This window comes from Typopeltis vanoorti, chromosome 18 (assembly GCF_054136105.1).
Source record: "Typopeltis vanoorti isolate ZY-2024b chromosome 18, IOZ_Tvanoo_1.0, whole genome shotgun sequence".
NCBI classification, from domain to species: Eukaryota; Metazoa; Arthropoda; class Arachnida; order Uropygi; family Thelyphonidae; genus Typopeltis; species Typopeltis vanoorti.
In genome coordinates, this window is record NC_143566.1 from 28,858,089 (window position 1) to 28,884,291 (window position 26,203).

General features: G+C 39.0%; 1 protein-coding gene across 1 annotated transcript in view; it reads right to left on the minus strand.

Annotated features, from left to right (window-relative positions):
* The window catches only part of LOC150096574 (uncharacterized), a 109,781-nt gene that overhangs the window by 74,198 nt on the left and 9,380 nt on the right, over positions 1-26,203 (minus strand). The window contains exon 2 of the mRNA XM_090408643.1: positions 1,424-1,585. Within this exon, the coding sequence (XP_090264769.1) occupies positions 1,424-1,585 (162 nt within the window). The remainder of the gene's footprint in view (positions 1-1,423; positions 1,586-26,203) is intronic.

Consider the following 26,203-nt stretch of genomic DNA (forward strand, 5'->3'; position numbering starts at 1 on the left):
CCAGTCCCACAGCTTTACTGACATCCAGAGTACTCAGTATCTGAAACACACTCTCCTCCTGTACCTCCAGACCTCGTACCAGTCCTATCCCTCTAGCATTAAAACTGACTCCTCTAGGATGAAATACTCCAATAAAGTGTTCATTGAACAATTCCACTATGTCCTCTGCATCAGTCACTCTATTCCCATTTTTATCCCACAATATCATTCTTCCACAGTCATTTCTCCTCCTACTGGCCACATAGCTAAAAAATTCCCTAGGATTTTCTTTGGATCTTAGGGCCAATCTCCTCTCATATTCCAGTTTCGCTTTCCTTACCACACGAGTCACTCTTCTGGCCTGTGTCTTATATTCCTCATGCATCTCTTCACCTGTCTCCTTATATCTCTTCCATAGCCTCTTTTTCACATGCAATTCCTGTTTAATATTGTTTGTCATCCACTTTACTCCAAATTGCGCCCTCTTCTTCACTCGTGGTATACAACTTACCATTGCTGATAACAAATATTCTTTCACAATTTCCCACGCACTGGTGATATCCCGGCCTTCCAATTCCTCCCTCCATGAAACTTCCCGAAGTTGACGTCTAAGACTATTATAATCACCTGCCTTATAATTCCACATAAGTTCCCGTCTCTTCGATACTCCTGCATGTCTATTCATTTTCCAAGTCAAAACCATATGGTCACTCTCTCCAACTGGTGGGAGAGACGTCAACTCAGTTATTATCAACTCTTCTGATGCTATAACCAAATCCAAAATTTTTGAACCTCTTGTTCCCTCTGTTACATGTTGCCTAAGACATTTGTCCCTCAAGAATTCTAGAAATTTCATTCCCCTATTGTTACATGCATCTTCCTCTCTCCAATTTATACTACTGAAGTTAAAATCTCCCATAACAATCATTCTTCTTGCACTTAAGTCAGATGTAAGCCAGACTGAGTATAAAAACATTGTGTGTTCATTTTCACTTTCTGGCATTCTTCTATTCCATGAAATAAGACTTTGAAATGGAAGAAGAATGTAACTCATATTGGATATTTTACAATGACAATCAAAATGCAAGGTCACACACGGATATCTGATATTATAGAAAAGTACAGAATCAACAAGTGCTTCTTTATCCCTGACTCTCCCTAAGAAACACTTCCCTACCACTGAAGAGGTTTCTACTGAAGTGATCTCACTTATCAAACACATATCAACAAAAAAAAACTTTGATAAGACTTAACCAAATGTTAGGCAGTGATAAGGACAAAATAAAAATTACATGAAGGCTTGTAAATGTATTTTGTTAAATAAATGTTTGGTTTAATACAGGAATATAATTTGTAGAACTTTTGAAATTACCCTTGTGCACAAAGACACAAACACATGGATGAATAATAATTTAAAATGTATAAAGAAACAAAGCTTATTTACTTGAAATGTCCAAAATACAGCAAATCGTATAACATTGCTTTTTCTATCATCAAACCTTTTCTCTCTTCCAATTTTTATAATTCTATATAGAAGAAAACCTGAAAGTCTCACACCCCATACACACACTAAACCTGTTACTAAACACTGGCGAAGATCATATGTCTGAAAATAGAGAAGTAACGATTCATTTAATATTATTTTTATGCTTTTTATGATATTTATGATTTTGAATTATGATTAAAATAAGATTTTTATGCTATATTGAAAATGTTATAATGAATTTATCCTTTAAGAGAAATACTAAGAATTCCAAAGGCAACAAACAATGTTAGCAAAAGATATTAATAAAGGACAAATCGTTCTCAACTTATGCAAGTCTAAAAGCATCAGTTTTAATTTTTTTTTGTATAAATTTATCCAATAATTTACCTGCAAATGAAAAAACAGTAAATGTAATAATATAAACACATACAGGGAGAGAGAGAGAGAGAGGACGCGCCTCTGATTGCTCCTCTTTTTAGCTTGATTTTGTGCAGTATCGAACAGGAAAACTGAATGGATCCAGTACCAAAAGATAGCTTGTACAGTGTTTTTTCCTAATTGAGTAATTTACTCCATAGTATCATCATTCTAAGCATGCATTAGTGATTTTTGATTAACTAGAATTAACTGCTATAGTAACGGCCAGCACACTTCCCAAGCTGCCTCAAGGAAGGACACAAGGAGCAGCCCTCAGAAGTTTAATTCAATGGAGTCACTTCTAGGGAACAAGCAGCAAAACTGAAGTATATTTTCTTAAAATTTTCACCTTAGAGAAACTTAGCAGCTCAAGTGGGAAATTATATTATTACAACTTTGATTAACACTAAGATGGAAACACAGGACGAATTCAAGTTCAAAAAAGCCCTCGATTTGTTGAATAATGTTACCAAAGTATTAAGAATTTCAGAAATGATTTAAAAAAGGATATATTAACTGCAACGAGCAAACTAATGAAGGTATTCAATAAAACGCAAAAATGAAACAAAAGTATCAAAAGAACTACAGCCTATTACAACCAAGCAGGTGCAAGCTAATTTAGTTCAGCCTAATACTCACAGGTCATTATGAAAATGCTAAAACAATGACGAATCACTAAACAATCCTTGTTATAAATTAGTAGGGAAACTGATAACTCAAGTAAACAGCAAAGAAACCAAAAATATCATAAAAGAAAAAATAGACCCAAGAAAAATCAAAATTGGAATCACAAAAATAAAAAGCTAATAATGGAGGAGTGTTAATTGAATCCAAAGAAAAGACCAACATTGACTTATTATAAAATGAAATCTCTAAAGATTGTAAAGACAAGTTAGTAGCAAATCCCAGTGAGAAATATCTTCCAGGGCATATCATATTCCCAGCAAAATCAATATGAACAATGCAACTGACCTGATATGCTCACAGAACAAAGACTTTTCAGAGGGAATACAAGGATTATGCAAAAATTCATAATGATAAATAAAAAAGTGAGCAAGAGAAATCTAATTATTGAAGTCTAATCCAATGAGGATAAAATTGTTGAAAACCAGTGTTAAAATGCTGTGGAGAATTTGCCACTGAACAGACTATGTAAGTGTTCTGAGGTGCTTTAATGGCAATAAATTACACCATCATACATAAGACTGTAGGGAGGGAAAAACCACTTATCCATTCTGCTCTAAGTAACATAAGCTTAGTGAGTGCCCACAAAAGGATGAGCTGTATAAACTGCCAAAATGTTGGAAGTTTTTTTTTTCCACTTGGTTAGACTATAATAAATTTAGTTTAATCCTTTATCCAAGTGTAAGCAAAGAAAGTTTGCGCCTGAAGTATCTTCAAGACTGAGGCAACTCGTGGTAAAGGTGGACCAAACTCTCATCACTCCTTGTCTCAGTATCTCCGATAATGCAAAGCAGTGACTGTTATGGGAGATTTTAACTACAGTAGTATAAATTGGGGAGAGAAAGATGCATGTAGCAATAAGGGAATTTGTCCCTCAAGAATTTCTAGAATTCTTGAGGGACAAATGTCTTAGGCAACATGTAATAGAGGGAACAAGAGGTTCAAGAGGTTTGGATTTGGTCATAGCATCAGAAGAGTTGATAATAACTGAGATGACATCTCTCCCACCAGTTGGAGACAGAGAGTGACCATATGGTTTTGACTTGGAAAATTAATAGACATGCAGGAGTATCAAAGAGACGAGAACATATGTGGAATTATAAGGCAGGTGATTATAATATTCTAAGACTTCAACTTGGGGAAGTTTCATGGAGGGAGGAATTGGAAGGCCGTGATATCATTAGTCCATGGAAAATTATGAAAGAATGTTTGCTATCAGCAATGGTAAGTTGTATACCACGAGTGAACAAGAGGACACAATTTGGAGTAAAGTTGGATGACAAACAATATTAAACAGGAATTGCATGCAAAAAAGAGGCTATGGAAGAGATATAAGGAGACAGGTGAAGAGAAGATGCATGAAGGGTATAAGACAGAGGCCAGAAGAGTGACTAGTATGGTCAGGAAAACGAAACTGGAATATGAGAGGGGATTGGCCCTAAGATCCAAAGAAAATCCTAGGGAATTTTTTAGATATGTGGTCAGTAGGAGGAGAAATGACTGTGGAATATTGTGGGATAAAAATGGGAATAGAGTGACTAATGCAGAGGACATAGTGGAAATTTTTAGATATGTGGCCAGTAGGAGGAGAAATGACTGTGGAATATTGTGGGATAAAAATGGGAATAGAGTGACTGATGCAGAGGACATAGTGGAATTGTTTAAAGCACTTTATTGGAGTATTTCATCCTGGAGAAGAAAGTTTTAATACTAGAGGGGTAGGGCAGGTTCGAGGTTTAGAGGTACAGGAGGAGAGTGTGTTTCAAATACTGAGAACTCTGGATGTCAATAAAGCTGTGGGACTGGATGGTATTTCATCACGAGTTTTGAGAGAATGTGCTAGGAAACTGACAGTGCCTTTAACCTGGCTTTTCAATGAAAGTCTGGCTGCAGGAAAGGTGCCCACGGAATGAAAAGAAGGTAAGATAGTGCCATTGCATAAGGGTGGTAGCAGACTAGAAGTGTCTAATTATAGGCCAGTTTGTGTTTCATCAGTAGTTAGTAAGATCTTAGAGAAAGTAGTGAAGGACCTTATACAGCATTGGGCAGATGAGGGTAATGTTATCTGTGAGAGTCAACATGGATTTGTAAAGAGGCGCTCTTGTTTTAGCAATATGCTAGCCTTTTATGATAAAGTTACAAGAGCATTAGATGAGGGAAAGCCATATACTGCCATTGAAGGCTTTTGACAGGGTGCTACATGATAAGCTGATATTTAAGTTGCAGCACATGGGTCTGGATTTCAGATTGCTCAACTGGATTCAGGATTGGCTGTCCGATAGGTATTAGAGAGTTGTGTATGGTGGGCAGTTTCAAGGAAGCGAGTGTTACAAGTGGGGTCCCATAGGGCTCAGTACTGGGACCTATATTGTTTAATCTTTATATCAATGACACTGTCAGTGGATTGCAAGGGCATATTCAGTTGTTTGCGGATGATGTGAAACTGGGAAGGATTATTAGTAATAGTGCAGATGTGGCAGCCCTGCAAGAGGATTTGAATAAGCTAGATAGATGGGCAAATGAATGGGGTTGTCGGTTTAATGCAGCAAAATGTAAGGTCTTGAGGGTTGGGAAACATCGATGGGACACTGCATACTCTATGGGAGGAGTTATATTGGAGGAAGTAGGGGAGACAAGAGATCTGGGATTGATGATTGATAGAAACCTGAAATTTAGGGGACATATTGCAAAGGTGGTGAAGGTAATACAGAGGATTGCTGCAATAATGAGAAGGACGCTGACCTGCAGAGATATAACAGTTATCATTCCGTTGTATTAGACTCTGATCAGACCACACTTACACTATTGTTCTCAGATTTGGTCCCCAGGATTTGAAGGGGGCTAAATTAACTGTGAAAAGGTCACAGAGGCAGATAACAAAGATGGTTTCAGCACTGTAGAGTGTTAGTTATGAGGATCAGCTGATGGAATGTGGACTGCAGAGTTTGGTGGATAGAAGGAGGAGAGGTGATATGATTGAGACTTTTAAACTAGTTGAGAGGTGGTTACAGGGTTGACACTGGGGAGTTCTTTCGCTTGGTTGAACAGTGGGAAGGAGTGATGACAAGAGGCCATCTCTGGAAGTTACAAAAGGAAACTGTGAGCAAGAGGGTGCAGAGTGGTTTCTTTGCATGGAGGGTGGTTGAACCATGGAATGCATTGCCTGATGGAGTGGTGAGAGCGAGAACGGTCAATGAGTTTAAGGAGTGGTATGATAGACTTTGTGTTTCTTAGGGAGGACCTCCCCTCGATGAGTCTTGATAGACTTTGTGTTTCTTAGGAAGGACCTCCAACAAGAGTCTTTTGACTCCATGGAGGCCTGAATAATAATAATAATAATAACATCTCCTTGCGGGCATGTATAATTCTATGCATTAAGGGAAGGGCCACTACCCAGACCGGTTTCCCTGTTTAAGTGCGGGGTAACCTCTCTAAAAACTCGTGAGATTCCCCCAGAACACCCAATAATGAGCGACCTACAGGATCAAAAATTCTGAAACTCAGCATTGTTCCCCTCAATAACAGGCTCACCCTGCCACTGAGAAGAACTCCGAGAACCTGTTGGCTCTACACTGTAGCAGACTCCTCCACCACCGAGCAGAGCCGCTCATTTGCTCATCTGAGGGGTAACAGCTGTGCCTCAGTTAACTTCACAGGCTACAGCATTGCCATTCATTCCCCCCCCCTACTCAGGCCTTGGGTTTCGACCTTTAAGCTCTCAACACTCCTTGTCTCAGTATCTCCCATAATGCAAAGCACATCTCCTTGCGGACATGTATAATACTATGCATTAAGAAAAAAACTTCCGACATCTTTCTCTAAATCCAGAGTAATTTAATAATAAGGTGGTACACCTTTAGGCAACTTGTATAGGTAAATATTGAGGTCTTGTCAGTGGTAGCCAGACCAAGAAGTGGTGATACTAAGGCAGAAGCAATGGGGAAGTCATATTTACCTATACGAGTTGCCTAAAGGTGTACCACCTTATTATTAAATTGCTCTAGATTTAGAGAAAGATGTTGGAAATTTTTTTTTCTGCTTGGTCAGACTATAATAAATTTATAATTTATATTATAATTTATATTATAGCTCTCAACACTCCTTGTCTCAGTATCTCCCATAATGCAAAGCACATCTCCTTGCAGACATGTATAATGCTATGCATTAAGAAAAAAACTTCTGACATCTTTTTCTAAATCCAGAGTAATTTAATAATAAGGTGATACACCTTTAGGCAACTTGTATAGGTAAATATGACTTCCCCATTGCTTCTGCTTTAGTATCACCACCTCTGGGTCTGGCTTCCACTGACAAGACCTCAATAAAGGTCAAAACCAGTCTGGGTAGTGGCCCTTCCCTTAATGCATAGCATTATACATGTCTGCAAGGAGATGTGCTTTGCATTATGGGAGGTACTGAGACAAGGAGTGATGAGAGCTTGGTCCACCTTTACCACGAGTTGCCTCAGTCCTGAAGACACTTCAGGTGCAAACGTTGTTTGCTTGCACTTGGATAAAGGATTAAACTAAATTTATTATAAACTGCCAAAAAAGGATTGCAAATGCATGGCATAGCAAAGACTGCCCGACATACAACTTCTACAGACAGCTCAAAATTCAAAACAGTGATTATGGAAAGCAATAATAAAGTTAGCAGAAAGAGCAGTACTTCCCTCGAATAGCTTCAAATAAATCTTCAATGCTCACTCTATCCAGGCTGTAAATAACTTAACAGAATTTATAAACAGAAAAAATATAGAATTAGAATTAATACAAGAACCTTACAACAACAACAACAAGAACAAAATATGTGGCTTTCCAACTAATTATAAAATATATTCCAAAGGATCAGAAAGAAAGAAAGCTGCAGTACTTGTGGTCAACCCTGAAATTGAGGAAATATTAATTTCTCAGTAAAGCAATGAGGACTTGGTACTTATTGAAATTACATACTACAGAATCAACTTTTGCTCTGAATATATATCTAGACCATCATAGCGACATAAAATATGACTTAAAAAATGGACAATATTTTACCATCGGTCATGACCTAATTCTTGAATGGATAGCAATGTCCATTCCGTTTTATGGTTTAACGAGAGCACAAACAATAGAGATATTAATCTGGAAGAGTTTTTGGCATCAAATTACCTAATCATACTAAATGACAACAGTAATAATCCATCGTTTGAAAATACCAGAGGAAGTAGCTTCATTGAAATAGAAAATGACACTATTTTACCTTGTATTTCTGAATGTAGATGCAAGAAAGAAGTTGTTCTGATCATCACATAATAAGTTTCAGCATCAGTAACAAAAATGTAAACAGAATACATGACACAAACCAATGCAGTAACTTTAAGTACTTCACTAAGAAAACTTGTCTAGATACATTTGCAAAAGCATTGAAAAGAGAATTTGCACATCTAATCTGAGCGCATCATTTCGCTATCACCAGCAAACAACAGCTTAGCCAAGACAAGAACTTGGCCATCTGAGCATCATCAACACAAACAGATATAGACTTTCCTGCATCTGTGCTTTCATCATGTCTGAAAAAATCCTGTGACCAAACATTTAAAATATCCAAGAAGGTAAGCATCGATGGCAGAAAATCAGTACCTTGGTGGAATGATGAACTTACAGCCTTAGGAAAATGTGTAAATGCACTCAGACAACTGTATCAAAGAACCTATAACAATCAAGATTTAAGACAGAGTAGATAACAGAACTACCATAAAGCCAAATACAGTTATTAGTCCAAAATTACAAATATGAAAACAAAATCATGGAAAAAATTCTGTACTCTTTCAACTGCATTGAATCCTTGGAGCTGTATATATAAATTAGTAGAAATCAAGAATAAAGCAACACCTATATTATCAACTATTAAGAAAACAGATGGCTCTTTACACTAAAAACACAGCAGAAATTTCAGCTATTATGACAAATTTATTCCTGATGGCGACTAATCAACAGATGAAGAAATCCACAAAATTCACAGGTATGGAAACAGACATATATACTCCTAACAATGGTGAAATTACATCAAATGAAATCGAATGATTACGATCAAAGGATCCAAGAAAAATCCCCGGAGAGGACAGAACAGTCAGCGACATACTCCTAAGAGCATTTGCCAAATTGCCCAAATTCATAACAACAGTCTACAACAAATGCCTTAACAAAGGGTGATTTCCTTTATTTTGAAAACACTTTAACATTATATCCATAATCAAACCAGGAAAAGAAACATCCGATGAAATTAGCAAATAAAGGCCAATTACTCTCATAAATGTCACTGGTAAGGTATTATAAAAACATATTATAAACCAAATAATGCACTTTTTGTCTATTCTAGAGGCCTACTAAGTCGCAATCATTTTCAATTCAAGAAGCCTATGCATTTAGACCTCAATCACTCTAGATGCAATTATGGAGGTTAAAGAGTTCACAGAAGACAGTCTACAGAAAAAGAAAAGAAAAAAAACGTTCTACTGATCTCACTGGATGTACAAGGAGCCTTTGATGCTATGTCGTGGCCAGCCATGATTACTCAATTATTATTATTATTATTATTATTATTATTATTATTATTATTCAGGCCTCCAAGGAGTCAAAAGACTCATCGAGGGAGGTCCCTCCTAAGACATAAAGTCTGTCAAGACTCATCAAGGGGAGGTCCCCCCCTGAGAAACACAAAGTTTATCATACCACTCTTTAAAGTCACTGACCGTTCTCGCTCCCACCACTCCATCAGGCAATGCATTCCACGGCTCTACCACCCTCCACACAAAGAAACCACTCCTCACCCTCTTGCTCACAGTTTCCTTTCGTAACTTCCAGGGATGGCCTCTTGTCATCACTCCTTCCCGCTGATCAACCAAGCGAAAGAACTCCCCAGTGTCAACCCTGTAACCACCTCTCAACAGTTTAAAAGTCTCAATCATATCACCTCTCCTTCTTCTATCCGCCAAACTCTGCAGTCCACATTCTCTCAGACGATCCTCATAACTATCCTTGTACAGTCCTAAAACCATCTTTGTCATCCGTCTTTGTATCCTTTACACAGTTAATTTATCCCCTTCAAATCCTGGGGACCAAATCTGAGAACAATAGTCCAAGTGTGGTCTGATCAGAGACTTATACAACGGAATGATAACCCTCTTATCTCTGCAGATCAGTGTCCTTCTCATAATAGCAGCAATCCTCTGTGTTACCTTCACCACCTTTGCAATATGTCCCCTAAACTTCAGGTTTCTATCAATCATCAACCCCAGATCTCTTGTCTCCCCTACTTCCTCCAGTATAACTCCTCCCATAGAGTATGCAGCATCCCATCGATGTTTCCCAAACCTCAAGACCTTACATTTTGCTGCATTAAACTGACACCCCCATTCATTTGCCCATCTATCTAGCTTATTTAAATCCTCTTGCAGGGCTACCACATCTGCGCTATTACTAATAATCCTTCCCAGCTTCGCATCATCCGCAAACAACTGAATATCCCCCTGCAATCCACTGGCTATGTCATTGATATAAAGGTTAAACAATATAGGTCCTAGTACTGAGCCCTGTGGGACCCCACTTGTAACCCTCTGCCTCCTGAAAACTGCTCCACCATACACAACTCTCTGATACCTATCAGACAGCCAATCCTGAATCCAGTTGACCAATCTGACATCCAGACCCATGTGCTGCAACTTAAATATCAGCTTATCATGTGGCACCCTGTCAAATGCCTTCGCCAAGTCTAAGAAAATTGCAGTATATGCCTTTCCCTCATCTAATGCTCTTGTAACTTTATTATAAAAGGCTAGCATATTGCTAAAACAAGAGCGTCCTTTCACAAATCCATGTTGATTCTCACAGATAACATTACCCTCATCTGCCCAATGCTGTACACGGTCCCTCACTACTTTCTCCAAGATCTTAACAACTACTGATGACACACAGACTGGCCTATAATTAGACACTTCCAGTCTGTTACCACCCTTATGCAATGGCACTATCTTACCTTCCTTCCATTCCCTGGGCACCTTTGCCAAAGCCAGACTTTCATTGTAAAGCCACGTTAAAGGTATTGTCAATTCGCTAGCACATTCTCTCAAAACTCGTGGCGAAATACCATCCAGTCCCACAGCTTTACTGACATCCAGAGTACTCAGTATCTGAAACACACTTTCCTCCTGTACCTCCAGACCTCGTACCAGTCCTATCATTCTAGCATTAAAACTGACTCCTCTAGGATGAAATACTCCAATAAAGTGTTCATTGAACAATTCCACTATGTCCTCTGCATCAGTCACTCTATTCCCATTTTTATCCCAAAATATCATTCTTCCACAGTCATTTCTCCTCCTACTGGCCACATAGCTAAAAAATTCCCTAGGATTTTCTTTGGATCTTAGGGCCAATCTCCTCTCATATTCCAGTTTCGCTTTCCTTACCACACGAGTCACTCTTCTGGCCTGTGTCTTATATTCTTCACCCATCCTCTCTTCACCTGTCTCCTTATATCTCTTCCATAGCCTCTTTTTCGCATGCAGTTCCTGTTTAATGTTGTTTGTCATCCACTTTACTCCAAATTGCGCCCTCTTCTTCACTCGTGGTATACAACTTACCATTGCTGATAACAAATATTCTTTCACAATTTCCCACGCACTGGTGATATCCCGGCCGTCCAATTCCTCCCTCCATGAAACTTCCCGAAGTTGACGTCTAAGACTATTATAATCACCTGCCTTATAATTCCACATAAGTTCCCATCTCTTTGATACTCCTGCATGTCTATTCATTTTCCATGTCAACACCATATGGTCACTCTCTCCAACTGGTGGGAGAGACGTCAACTCAGTTATTATCAACTCTTCTGATGCTATAACCAAATCCAAAATTTTTGAACCTCTTGTTCCCTCTGTTACATGTTGCCTAAGACATTTGTCCCTCAAGAATTCTAGAAATTCCATTCCCCTATTGTTACATGCATCTTCCTCTCTCCAATTTATACTACTGAAGTTAAAATCTCCCATAACAATCATTCTTCTTGCACTTGCCAAACTTAGCTGTCTAAACATCTCCTGGTCCCCATCCTCTGTGCTCCTGGGTCTGTAGCAACACCCCACTAAATATCCTGTCTTGCCTACCTCTAGCTCACACCATACGCTCTCAAAATCATTTGTCTCACTTCCTTCCAAATTCTCCACTCTTAGAGGACATAGGTCATCACTTATCATAAGCAGCACCCCACCACCACGCTTTCCCCTCCTATCCTGACGAAAAATGCTATACCCAGCGACTTCTATTCCTGTTTTTATATCCTCTTCTGTCAACCACGTCTCAGTGATCGCAATAATTTTTGGCCAGGCTGATGCTATCTGCGCCACCAATTCCTCTCCCTTATTCCGGATACTCCTGGCATTAGTATACAGCATATAAATGCCATTGTTTCTATACCCAGCCTTATCCCTTCTAGACTCCACTGGGCTCAGTGTTACCTGACATTGTCTCCCTTCTCCCAAGTATCCATTCCCACAAGAGGCCACCCCTGCTATCATCCTCCCTGGGACACACTGACTCGTTCAGAACAGCAATCTGTCCAGATGCCTACGCCCTTCCTCATTCAAATGTAAACGGTCTCTCGCATACAACTCCTCTCTTTCCTCAAACGCACTCCAAGCATCCACATATACCAGTCCTCTCTTGTCACAAATTCTCGCTATTATGCCATTCAATATCACCGCTCTTCTGCTCAGCTCATCATTATCATACCTAGGCAACACGCACACTATTTTTCCTCTCTCTGTCTTCTTCCGTAGAGTCTCAAGCAAAAATCTCATATCTCTCGCTGCCCGACTTACATTACCACTCAAGTCATTCGTTCCTACCATCACAATCATCTCATCCACCCTTTCACCTCTCTTAATTGCCATAGCCACCCTTTCTATTGTTCCTCCTGGCAAACACTCCTCACGCATCCTATCTTGAACACCACGGATCATTGAGTCGCCATACATTATACCTCTTACCATTCCCTCGCTCCTATTGTTTCCATTCTCTCCTCTTCTTTCATTCCCATACCTCTCTCTTCTACTGTTTCCATTCTCTCCTCTTCTAGCACTCCCATACATCTCTCTCATTCCCTCTCTCCTACTGTTTCCATTTTCTCCACTTCTAACACTTCCATATCCCTCTCTCATTCTGTCTCTCCTACTACTGTTTCCATCCGCTCGTCTTCTAGCATTCCCATACCTCTCTCTCATTCCATCTCTCCTACCGTTTCCATTCTCTCCTCTTCTAGCACTTCCATATCTCTCTCTCATTCCGTCTCTCCTACTGTTTCCATCCTCTCGTCTGCTAGCATTCCCATACCTCTCTCTCATTCCCTCTCTTCTACTGTTTCCATTCTCTCCTCTTCTAACACCCCCATACCTCTCACTCATACTCCTTAAATTCTCTCTTTCTCCTACTCTGATTTGCCTTGCATTTATCTCTTCCATTCTCCTAATCTTATCTTTCATACTTCTGCTCTCATTCACTAGACATTCCACCTCCTCTTTCAACTCATCTATCTCCCTCTGCAGGTCAGTCACTCTTAATCTAAATTCACTCTCCCATACAAAACCATCTCCTAAACTTCCACAGTCACTCACACCTTCCACACTATCAACTATTATTTTCTCATTCGCTCCTATCATACTACTTGTCTTCCTATTCTCCGTTCCTGGAGCAACAAAGTCGGATATCGATATATCTAATGTATTTATTTCCTCCAACTGCCTGCATTTGGCGCACATACGCTCTCCACTCTCTTTAACAAGCCACATATGTAATTCCCGAGAAGCATACATGCCGCAAGTACTGCATGCCACAAAGTCCTTTATGATATTGCTAATAATTGAGTTTTTAAATGGCGGAGGACTTGGTGTTACGCCACTTGCGACTGCTGCTGAATCCACCATCATTCCTTACTGCCGAGTAGCGTAATCTTTAATAATTATTCAATTAATAAATAAGAGGGGAAAAAAGTACAAACATCAGAACATTTAAAGTACTAAATATAATTAAATAAATGAAATATAACTAAATACAGTAACTTAGCTTCGTTTTGTCTTCCACCGTTACGCGTTCGATTCCGACGGTACCAACATATATTGTATCGCGACAGCAACTAACTTCCAAAAAAACAACCACTGAAGTACACTCGTATTCAGAGAAACAATTTAGCACTCAAAAACGTAGAAAAACGGGGGAAAAAGCGGACTATTCACCGATTAAAAATCACTTTCTTCTGCACAGCTGAAATTCACCGCCACATGCTACGGCGACGCTAGCGCCACGGGATTTCAAATATCCAAAAAAACCTACTCTATCTTACATAAAATTATTTTACAGACAGAAGAGCAACCATGACATTAAAAACCACAGCTATAACAAAAAGAAGACAAATGAGGCTGTTCACAAGATTCTTGCTGTGGACTAGGTTTCTGGAACATTCAGTACACTCATTATTAAGACTTCCTTTCACTAATGAAACAAAAGTTATAGCTTTTGCCGATGATGCAATGATAATGATTCGATGAAGCAAAGCCTTACAGTTAGAAGTAACAGCCAACAAAGAATTCTTTAAAATTGCAGAGAGGGCATGTAATAAGAACATTACCTTCAACAGCACCAAGTCTAAAGTGCTTCACATGTCACGTAAAAAATCAAAACAGCCTGTAACGATCTTCCCAAATGGGGAACTTCTAGAGGTAGCTGGTGAGCTAAAATACCTAGGAATAATCTTCTGGAAGGATTATTCCAAGATTCTGTTCTTGGGCCCCTACTGTTTAATTTATTTGTTAATGATATTCATGTGGGCTGAATGGGGATCTTCAAATGTTTGCCAAACTTTTAGCTTGGACATGCAGTTTTAATATGAATAAATGCAAGGTATACACTTTGGATACAGAGACATAAGGCTACATATTGTAGTGGTGTGGGGGGGGGGGGGGGGGGGGAATGAAGAGGTGGTGGACTACTGTGCTCAGATTTGGTCACCTAGTTTGTGATGTGGAAACACTAGAGATGATCCAAAGACGAATAACCAAAGTGATAACAGGAGTGTTGGTTATGAAGAGCGTTTGAGACAATGTGGATAGGATGAAAAGAAAAGATATGATAGAGATCTTAAAGTTAGTTATGGGATTCTATCAGATTAATACAGTGAATTAGGGCATCTGGACTTCATCTGGATGCCCTAATTCACTTAAAAGAGTGGATGTTAAGATGGGAAGATGAGACCATCCCTGGAAGTTGTATAAAGATGCAGTGAAGAAGGGTGTGAGGAGTATATTTTTTACATGGAGAGTTGTTAGTGAGTGGAATGCATTGCCTGAGTGCCTTGTGAATGCAGGTAGTGTAAATAAATTCGAAGCTCATTATGATAGACATGTTGCTGGTTGCTGCGTGATAGACATGTTGCTGTTGACTCCATGGAGGCTACCAAAATAATAATAATAATATTAACAATAATAATAACAACAACAGAGAACAAATTTAGCTTCAACAAATACATACAAATATGTTGCGTTGCCAAAAGAAAGCTTTCAAACAGTAAACCTAGCAAAATTGGAAAGGATAAACTGGGGATTAGGTCAACAAGTGCTGAATGCAATATATATTAGAGGTATACTACCAATGATATCTTGTGCTGCACCTGCTTGAAAAGATGCACTAAAATCTAAGAAAAACTGACAAAACTTAAACAGAGTTCAATATCTTATAGCCATACAAATAATTAACCACCTTACCGACCATTATGGATCAAATACGCATCCTCGTATGCATCATATATTTCAATAAAATATCAATGATATTACAATTTTAATATGCACTTTGCATCCATGGAAACTTGGACGTATATATACGTCTTGTCTGGTAGCATGGTTAAAGGATATGGGACAATATCTTTTGAGGAAGCTTGCATTATTGCTGGTCTAACATTGATCTGAATAAAAATGCAAGAATTCTGTCTTATATTAAAAAGTAACTTTCAGATGATACAATGGAAATGCTAACACTGATCCAAATTGCTAAGAACTTCCACTGCAATAAAGTAGGTGGTCTTACCTAACAAAGAAAACAAATACTGAGGAGAAATAAAGCTCTGAAAGTGATGAATTCCATATATACACTAATGGGAGTGAAGCAGAAGGTAATGTCGATTGTTCTTTCATTGTATATCACAGACAGTCCATTATGCAAGAATGCTGCTCTAGACTGCATCTGCTCTTCCAACAACTAAGCAGAACGGCTTACTATAGTTAATTCACTTACATGTCTCTAGGAATTAGAACTCAACACCTCCCATCAAAAGAACACAACAATTTATAGTGACATAATAATAATAATAATGTATGGAATCTCACTCTAAAGGGATGAGAAATCAAGTTCTGCTGGGTGAGAGCACACACTGGGGAATCAAGAAACAAGAGAGCAGATCAGCTGCTAAAGAAGCTGCTATAAATGAATGGTTAGAAATAAGTTACCAAAGTACTCAAAATCTACTATAAAAATATTTGTAGAAGAAATAACCCTAAACTTGGGGAAAGAAGAATGGAAAGCATTTAAAACGGATCAACGACAAAAGAATTCTTGCTAAGTATTAGAAGCAGACTGACTGAAAATACAAGCCATCTCTCCAGGTTTAACCATACTACTAATGGAACATAGAAAATTAAGACACTACCTACGCAGATTCCATATTCTGGAATTGCCATTATGCACTTGTTGTCTACATCTTCAGCAGACTGTTGATCACTTACTTTATGACTGTCACCTACTGGACTTCATCCAGATGCCCTAATGTAACACACCACTTCAGGAGATGTGGCCAGTGTTAAAAGAGAGATTTATCCAAAAGTATTACTGAGAATTATTTAATTTTGCCAATAAGATCAACTTCAAATCACTGTAATGTAACATAAATTACTGATAATGTTTGGATTACCTAGTGTAAATACAGTATATGTAGATATAAATGTAAATATGGATGCAATGGAGCATGCAGCAAATAAATTACATCCTAGTAGGGTTACTTATAATAAATTTAGTTTAATCCTTTATCCAAGTGTGAGCAAACAAAGTTTGCACCTGAAAGTATCTTCAGGACTAGGGCAAGGTGATACAACACCAAAGCAACTCGTTGCAAAGGTGTAGCAAGCTACCAACACTCCTGTCTCAGTATCTCCTTTAATGCAAAACACATCTCCTTGCGGATATGTCTCATGTTATGCATTAAGGGAAGGGCCACTACCCAGACTAGTTTCGACCTTTATTGAGGTCTCTTCAGTGGGAGCCAGGCCCAAGCTGAGATACTAGGCAGAAGCATTCGTAGGTCATCTCTACCTATAGGAGTTGCCAAATGGTGTGCCACCCTTTTTTTTAATAAATTACTCTGGATTTAGAGAAAGATGTTGAAAGTTTATTTTTCACTTGGTTAGAGTATAATAAATTTAGTTTAATCCTTTATCCAAGTGTGAGCAAACAAAGTTTGCACCTGAAAGTATCTTCAGGACTAGGGCAAGGTGATACAACACCAAGGCAACTCGTTGCAAAGGTGTAGCAAGCTACCAACACTCCTGTCTCAGTATCTCCTTTAATGCAAAACACATCTCCTTGCGGATATGTCTCATGTTATGCATTAAGGGAAGGGCCACTACCCAGACTAGTTTCGACCTTTATTGAGGTCTCTTCAGTGGGAGCCAGGCCCAAGCTGAGATACTAGGCAGAAGCATTCGTAGGTCATCTCTACCTATAGGAGTTGCCAAATGGTGTGCCACCCTTTTTTTTAATAAATTACTCTGGATTTAGAGAAAGATGTTGAAAGTTTATTTTTCACTTGGTTAGAGTATAATAAATTTAGTTTAATCCTTTATCCAAGTGTGAGCAAACAAAGTTTGCACCTGAAAGTATCTTCAGGACTAGGGCAAGGTGATACAACACCAAGGCAACTCGTTGCAAAGGTGTAGCATTTATTAAAAAAAAGGGTGGCACACCATTTGGCAACTCCTATAGGTAGAGATGACCTACGAATGCTTCTGCCTAGTATCTCAGCTTGGGCCTGGCTCCCACTGAAGAGACCTCAATAAAGGTCGAAACTAGTCTGGGTAGTGGCCCTTCCCTTAATGCATAACATGAGACATATCCGCAAGGAGATGTGTTTTGCATTAAAGGAGATACTGAGACAGGAGTGTTGGTAGCTTGCTACACCTTTGCAACGAGTTGCCTTGGTGTTGTATCACCTTGCCCTAGTCCTGAAGATACTTTCAGGTGCAAACTTTGTTTGCTCACACTTGGATAAAGGATTAAACTAAATTTATTATACTCTAACCAAGTGAAAAATAAACTTTCAACATCTTTCTCTAAATCCAGAGTAATTTATTAAAAAAAAGGGTGGCACACCATTTGGCAACTCCTATAGGTAGAGATGACCTACGAATGCTTCTGCCTAGTATCTCAGCTTGGGCCTGGCTCCCACTGAAGAGACCTCAATAAAGGTCGAAACTAGTCTGGGTAGTGGCCCTTCCCTTAATGCATAACATGAGACATATCCGCAAGGAGATGTGTTTTGCATTAAAGGAGATACTGAGACAGGAGTGTTGGTAGCTTGCTACACCTTTGCAACGAGTTGCCTTGGTGTTGTATCACCTTGCCCTAGTCCTGAAGATACTTTCAGGTGCAAACTTTGTTTGCTCACACTTGGATAGTAGGGTTACTATTGGGAGGAAAACACAAACACACACACGTGCATGCATGCATGCATGCACACACAATCTTCCCCTTACCATGTTAGGTTCTACAGCTCATCCCAGTCAAGTAACTTGACTTTGCATAAGCAGAATAATACCATAACAGTAAAAGTTAACTGTATCTACATAGTCTGTTATTTCTGTTATCTGTGCATATGTTTGTTCTTATAGACAGTTTGTATGTTTTATACAAGGGAAGAAAAAAATTTGCACAAGGAAAAATCCTTCTACCATATTATTATTATATAGACACCTCCATGGAGTCCAAAGACTCACCATGGGAGGCCCAATCCATCCACACAATCTATCACACCTCTCCACGAGACCACCAATAGACAAAGCACTTGCAACTGACTCTAGCAACCCATTCCACTCACCCACAACTCTCCAAGAAAAAAATCCAGTCCCGCATCCCCATCAACCACACCTCCACTCAACTTCCAGGGACAACCCCCCCCCCTCTGGTTCCTCCAGCCAAGCGCTGAAACACCCCTCCTCTGCATCAATCCCACAAAATCCCCCAAGCAACCCAAATGCCTCCATCACATCCCCTCACCTTCCCTCATCAACCAACTTCTGCAATCCACACACCCTCAATCCACTCCCACAGGGAACACTCCAAAGGCCACCCAACATCACGGTCACTCACCTCCAAATCCCCTCATCGCCAAGAAACCCAAGGGACCAGACCTGAACACAGCAATCTAGATGTGAGTGTATCAAGGCCTTAAAAAGAGGAACATAATCTACCCATTTCCACATGTCAATGTGCTCCTCAACAGCCAAGCAATCCTATGGGCTAACCTTAGCGACATGTAGTTGGTTAACTTGCCCATCAGTTGAAAGGCCCTTATAAAGATTATCACTGACCTAGAATTTGAACTCAAACTTCCATGTATTCCATGTTTGGGATTTCCTTTTGCCTGCTCAACTAACTTCTCATAATTGGATTTTGCCTTCTACCATGCTGGTCACCTTTCTTGCCTGAACTTTGTATTTTTTTATTTGCAACTAATACTTAATGATACTATTCATCCATCTAACTCCTATCCAAATCAGTCTCCTGACCTTGGGTCTACAATATGATATTGCTTCCTACAGATATCCCTTGACTATTCCCCCATCCTTCCCTTGCAGATCTTTATGCTATGGTACCTTGTGGGTCCACCAATACCCCTTCTTATCCTATCTTGAAAGTCAAGACTACGTGATCACTTTCCACGATTGGAGGTAATGTAGCCACCTTAGTTATGGACAGGTCTTCTGATCCTATAATCAGATCCAACACTATCATATCCCAAGTTCCTTCTGTCACATCCTGCTTCAAGTAATTATAAGTGCATCGCATTCATTTCCTTCATGCCATATGAACTTTCCTCCTTCGAATCTATGTCTCCAAAGTTAAAGTTCCCCCATAATAATGACTCGACTTGCACTCATATTAATCTACTCATGCATGTCTTCCACATCATCCCTGGCATCCTCTGGCCTATAGCAGCAACCAATTTTATATTTTGTCCTATTGGCCTCGATCTCACACCAGACTGACTCAAAAAGAACTGCCATCTGCTTGAACTCCTACTCTGGTTGGCTGCAATTCATCTGCTATCATCAGCAGTATCCCAGCCCCTGTTCTGTCTACTCTGTCAACCCTGAAAATATTAAATCCATCGCATTCTATCCTTGGAACTACATCATCAGCTGTTAGCCAAGTCTCACTAATGCCTATAACTTTTGGTAAGGTTGCATTAACCAATGCCAAAAACTTATTCCTGATGCATCTAGCATTAGTGTGTATAGAAACTGTAGCATCCCCTTAGGCCTCCAGCCACTTTTACATCCTGAATTGACTACTTGATTTGATATTGTTGACTGAGAGACTAGATTCTGCATTTTTTTTTTTGTTCACTCACACACACACTCATTTGCTTCATGGATGCCTTCTCACACACTCATCTGCACCTGCTCTAATTTCTTTAGTTTTCCTCACTTTATGTTTCTACACTCTCAGTGAACGAAGCTCTCTATCTGACTTTGAATCCATTTAAGTTCATCAGCATTATACAAATCTTTCTGTCCATCGAACTCAGGCCATAGGTCCACAAACTCTACATCATTCCTTCTGCACAACCTGCATATTGATTCATCAGCTATCATTGCCCTCCTTCTCAGTTCACATCTATCATAGTGTGTTAGTAGATTTACAACATCACCCTCTCACTCTTCTTTTTCACTCTTAATAACTCTTTCATCCTTCTTCATACAATACTTGTCATCTCTCAGATCATTGGTTCCAGTCAAAACAATCAATTCTTTCACTTTCCCTTTGAGACATTACAAAACAGCTTATACAAGCCTTCATGCACAATTTGCTTAGCACAGCTTTTTTCCTGTTGAGTGCTACCATGTGATCCCTTTGCGTGTGATTAGAAAATTTAAATGTCTACCAGCTTTCTATTCAAAATCATCACTTATACAAATTGCCATAGCCTGATCTGTCTGAATTTGCAGTAATAATCTTCAGAAATAGTGTTCGTCATTAGGTTTTAAACACCAGTGTATTTGTAGCTTAGTATAGGGAGGAACAAATGTATCCAACCATAGTATGTATAAGATGATCAGTCTGTGAGTGATAAATTATATATGCAATTGTGGAGCACAAAATGAACAAAACATGTCACTTGGGATTTTATTTCCAAAAAATTCAATAAAACCCTTGCTAATCCTTTTATATCTTGTTTGAGAATACCCAATACTGAACAAGATAAAAATAAATCATAGATCATGCAGGATCTTCATTTTGAAATTGCTGATGTACCAGAAATTTTATTTCATTCAAAAAACACCTAAAATGTCATATTAGAGTTTCAAATTTGTTTGGTAAATGAAACAAAATCTTATTATGTTGTTTTTGTACATAATGTTATAAAATGTTTCTATAAGAAACGTACATCATTCAGAACATACATCATCATTGGAGGTGAGTAGTCTATTGCATAACCTCAATGTCGATACATCCGTGGGATTTGATGGTATACCAGCTCGTGTTGTACGAGAAGCAGCTAAAGAATTGTCAGTACCCTTGACCATTTTGTTTAATTTGAGTCTCGGGTCTGGGTTAGTCCCGAGGGGGCAAGAGAAAGAGGGGAAAATAGTTCCACTGCATAAAGGTGGTTCCAAGACTGCTGTTGTAAATTACCGACCGATTAGCATATCAGGAATCATTGTCAAAGTCTTAGAGAAATTAGTCAAGAAAAGAATACAGGATTGGATAGATGAAAATGGGATAATGTATGGGGGACAACATGGTTTTGTGAAGGGTAGATCATGCCTCAGTAACTTGCTCATGTTTTATAGCACAGTGACAGCTGAACTGGATAGGGGAAATGGGTTTACAGTGATACTACTGGACCTTGCCAAGGCCTTTGACAGGATACCACATGGAACCCTAATCAATAAACTGGAGCAGATGGGGATAGATATAGGGTTGGTGAGATGGATAGGAGGGTGGTTGAAGGAGAGATACCAGAGAGTGGTTTATGCAGGAGTGGAGTCTAAAAGACGGCTTGTGACTAGTGGTGTGCTGCAGGGCTCTGTTCTTGGACCACTGCTTTTCAATTTGTTCATCAATGATATAGGAAAGGATTTGAGAGGAAGTGTTCACTTGTTTGCTGATGATGCAGTTGGGTAGAGCAATTGTGAGTGCACAGGATGTCAAAATTTTACAGGATGATTTGGATAGTTTGGAGGACTGGGCTAGGAAAAATGGATGTGAATTTAATGTGGCAAAGTGTAAGGTTATGCACTTTGGGGTGAAAAGAATAGCAGCAGTATATCATATTGGTGGAACCGTACTCCAGGAGATTGATGAGGTCAGGGATTTGGGAGTGTTGGTGGATAGGGAATTGAAGTTTAGGGGGCACATTGCAAAAGTGACTAAATCAGCTCATCAAATCACTTGGCTTCCGAAAAATACTTTAACATGCAGAGACAAACATGTTGTTGTTCCTCTGTATCGAGCCTTGATAAGACCCCATCTGGACTACTGTGCCCAGTTATGGGTACCAGGGTTTCTTCGTGATGGGAAGGAAGTGGAGAGGATCAAGAGACGAGTGACCAAGATGATAGAAGGTCTGTGGAATGAACCTCGTGAGAATAGGTTGAAGATTTGTGGGTTGCAGAGATTGGATGACAGGAGAAGGAGGGATGATATGATTGAGACATTCAAATTACTGAAGGGTTTCTATAAGATTGATCCAGAAGATTAAACAACCAAAACCCCAAAGAAAATGGGCATGGATATCACCAGACAGACAAACCAAGAATATGATCGACTATATTATTGTAAATCAAAGATGAGAATCAAGTATCCTATATTGCAGATCGTTTGCTGCAGACTGTGGATCAGACCATAAGCTAGTGCTAGCAAACCTAAGAATAAAGTTAAAATCTGAAAGCAGTTTTAGAGTCAAAAGAAGACTGAATGTAAATAAACTACAAGAAAATAATATTCTAAGAAAACAGCAACTAGAACTAGATAAAAACATGAAAGAACTACCAAAACAGAATATAAGCATCAAAGAACATTGATGCAAATTAAAGGAAGTGATATTAAAATCAGCAGAAAATACAATGGGTTACATAGAAAGAGAAAGTAAAAAGAAGTAGATCTCAAATGACGTAAAAAGGTTAAGTGACCAAGGGAAAATCATGAAATTAAAACAGAACTACAACAGAAATGAATATAATAGATTAATCAGAGAAATTAGAAAACTAGTTAAAACAGACAAGAATAACTGGTTAGAAGAAAAATGCAAAATGGCAGAGAAGCTATCAAAAGAAAATAATCCATGTATTATATAAACAAATAGATCAAATTAGTAAGACATGGTCAACAAAAATGATAATGATCAAAAAGGAGAACTAATTGACAAAAAGAATGGCTAAGATGGGAAGAATACTTTAGACATATAATAAAAACTTAGAGTCAAAAGGAGACTGAATGTAAATAACTACAAGAAAATACAAGTAAATAACTACAAGAAACAGAACCATTAGTTTATACGGGAATAGTGATGAATGAAGTGGAGGTGACTAGCCTATTACAAAACCTTAATGTGAATACATCTGTGGGATTGGATGGTATACCGGCACGGGTCTTGCGTGAAGCAGCTAAGGAATTATCAGTGCCCTTGACCATGTTGTTTAATCTGAGTCTCAGGTCTGGTTTAGTCCCGAAGGTGTGAAAAGAGGGGAGAATAGTTTCACTGCATAAAGGAGGATCCAAGACTACGATTGCAAATTACCGACCGATCAGCATATCAGGAGTCGTTGTGAAGGACTTGGAGAAAGTAGTCAAGGGAAAAATACAGGAATGGATTGATCAAAATGAGATACTGTACAGGGGAGTGCATGGCTTTGTGAAGGGTAGATCATGCTTCAGTAACTTGCTCAAGTTTTATAACAAGGTGTGACGGCTGAACTGGATAAGGGAAATAGGTTTACAGTGATACTGCTCGACCTGGCAAAGGCATTAGGCAGGATACCACATGGAATACTAATCCGTAAACTACAACATATGGGAATGGATATAGGGTTGGTGAGATGGATAGGTGGTTGGTTGATGGAGAGATATCAAAGAGTAGTTTATTCAAGAGTAGAGTCCAAAAGACGGCCTGTGACTAGTGGTGTGCTGCAGGGTTCTGTTCTTGGATCACTGCTGTTTAATCTGTTCATTAACGATATAGGGAAGGATCTAAGTGGAACAATTCATTTGTTCGCTGATGATGCAAAGTTGGGTAGGGCAATAGTGAAAGCAGAAGATGTCAAAGTCTTGCAGGATGACTTAGATAGATTGGAGTTCTGGGCTAAGGAGAATGGATGTCAATTTAATGTGACAAAATGTAAGGTTATGCATTTTGGGGTGAAAAGATTAGCAGCAGTATACCACATTGGTGGAACTGTACTCCAAGAGATTGATGAGGCCAGGGAGTGTTGGTGGATAGGGAGATGAAGTTTAGGGGGCACATTGCAAAAGTAGCTAAATCAGCTCATCAACTCACTTGGTTGTTGAAAAATACCTTGACGAGCAGAGACAAGCAAATTATTGTACCTCTGTACCGAGCCTTGATAAGACTCATCTCGACTACTGTGCCCAGATTTGGTCACCTTGGTTCCTTCTTGATGGGGAGGAGGTGGAGAGGATCCAGAGGCGAGTGACTAAGATGATAACAGGTCTATGGAATGAACCATATGAGAACAGGTTGAAGATTTGTGGGTTGCAGAAATTGGTTGATAGGCGGAAGAGGGGAGATATGATTGAGACATTCAAATTGCTAAAGGGATTCTATAGGATTAATTCAGAGGATATTTTTGAGATCAGGACTGGTGGTGGGAGAACTAGGGGACACCTATGGAAGCTGGGCAAGAGTGTGGTTAGCAGGGGTGTTAGAGCTGGGTTCTTTACTTTTAGAGTGGTAAATGAGTGGAATAAGCTGCCATAGTCTGTTGTGGGTGCTATGACGGTGAACAAGTTCAAGGCAAGGTATGATAGATACTGTGAGAATGTAATTGCATAGTTGTGTGGACATGATGTTTAGGGCCTCCCTCGATGAGTCTAAGGACTCCTGGAGTTGCCTGAAATAATAATAATAATAATAATAATAATGATTATATTCTAAGAAAATATCAACTAGAACTAGATAAAAACCTGAAAGAACTACCAACACACAGAATATAGGCATCAAAGGATCCATTGTGAAATTCTCCTTTTCTAGTCCATCTGGTTTCACAGAGTCCAATTACTTCCCATCCGGATATTATTATTCCAGCCACTGTGATGGAAGAGGAAACAAACATCCTTACCAAAGAAACAATAGCACACAGTATAGATAAACTTAAAACTAGAAAAGCACCTAGTATTGATCAGATACACGCAGAATTCTTAAAAGCACGAAAGGAACAACTTCTGGAACCATTAAAAAAACATTATTTGAAAGGATCTACAAAAATGAAGCAATACCTACTGAGTGGATCAGATTAGTTATAACTCCTATATACAAAAAAGGAGATAAAACAGAATGCAATAATTACAGAGGCATTAGCCTCCTCAGTATTTCAAGTAAGGTTGTTATGAAAGTACTCCGAAAACAAATTAAGCCATATATAGAAGATTAGGAGAACATTAGGAGAAGAACAAGAAAGTTTCAGACCAGGATGAAGCACAATTGATCAATTATTCACCTTAAGGCAGTTAATCAGTTAATAGAAAGGACACTAGAGTACAACCAAAGTTGCTATATAAATTTCATAGACTTTCATCAGGCATTTGATTCAATCCATAGAAGAGAACTATGGGAAACTAACAAAACTATAAGAATGTTGAAAGTTTATTTTTCACTTGATTAGAGTATAATAAAATTAGTTTAATCCTTTTTCCAAGTGTGAGCAAACAAAGTTTGCACCTGAAAGTATCTTCAGGACTGGGGTAAGGTGGTACAACACCAGGACAACTCGTTGCAAAGGTGGAGTAAGCCACCAACACTCCTATCTCAGTATCTCCTATAATGCAAAACACATCTCCTTGTGGATATGTCTAATGTTATGCATTAAGGGAAGGGCCACTACCCAGACTAGTTTCGACCTTTATTGAGGTCTCTTCAGTGGGAGCCAGGCCCAAGTGGAGATACCAGGCAGAAGCATTAGCAGGTCATCTCTACCTATAGGAGTTGCCAAATGGTGTGCCACCCTTTTTTAATAAATTACTCTTACTCTGGATTTTAGAGAAAGATGTTGAAAGTTTATTTTTCACTTGGTTAGAGTATAATAAAATTAGTTTCAGTCCT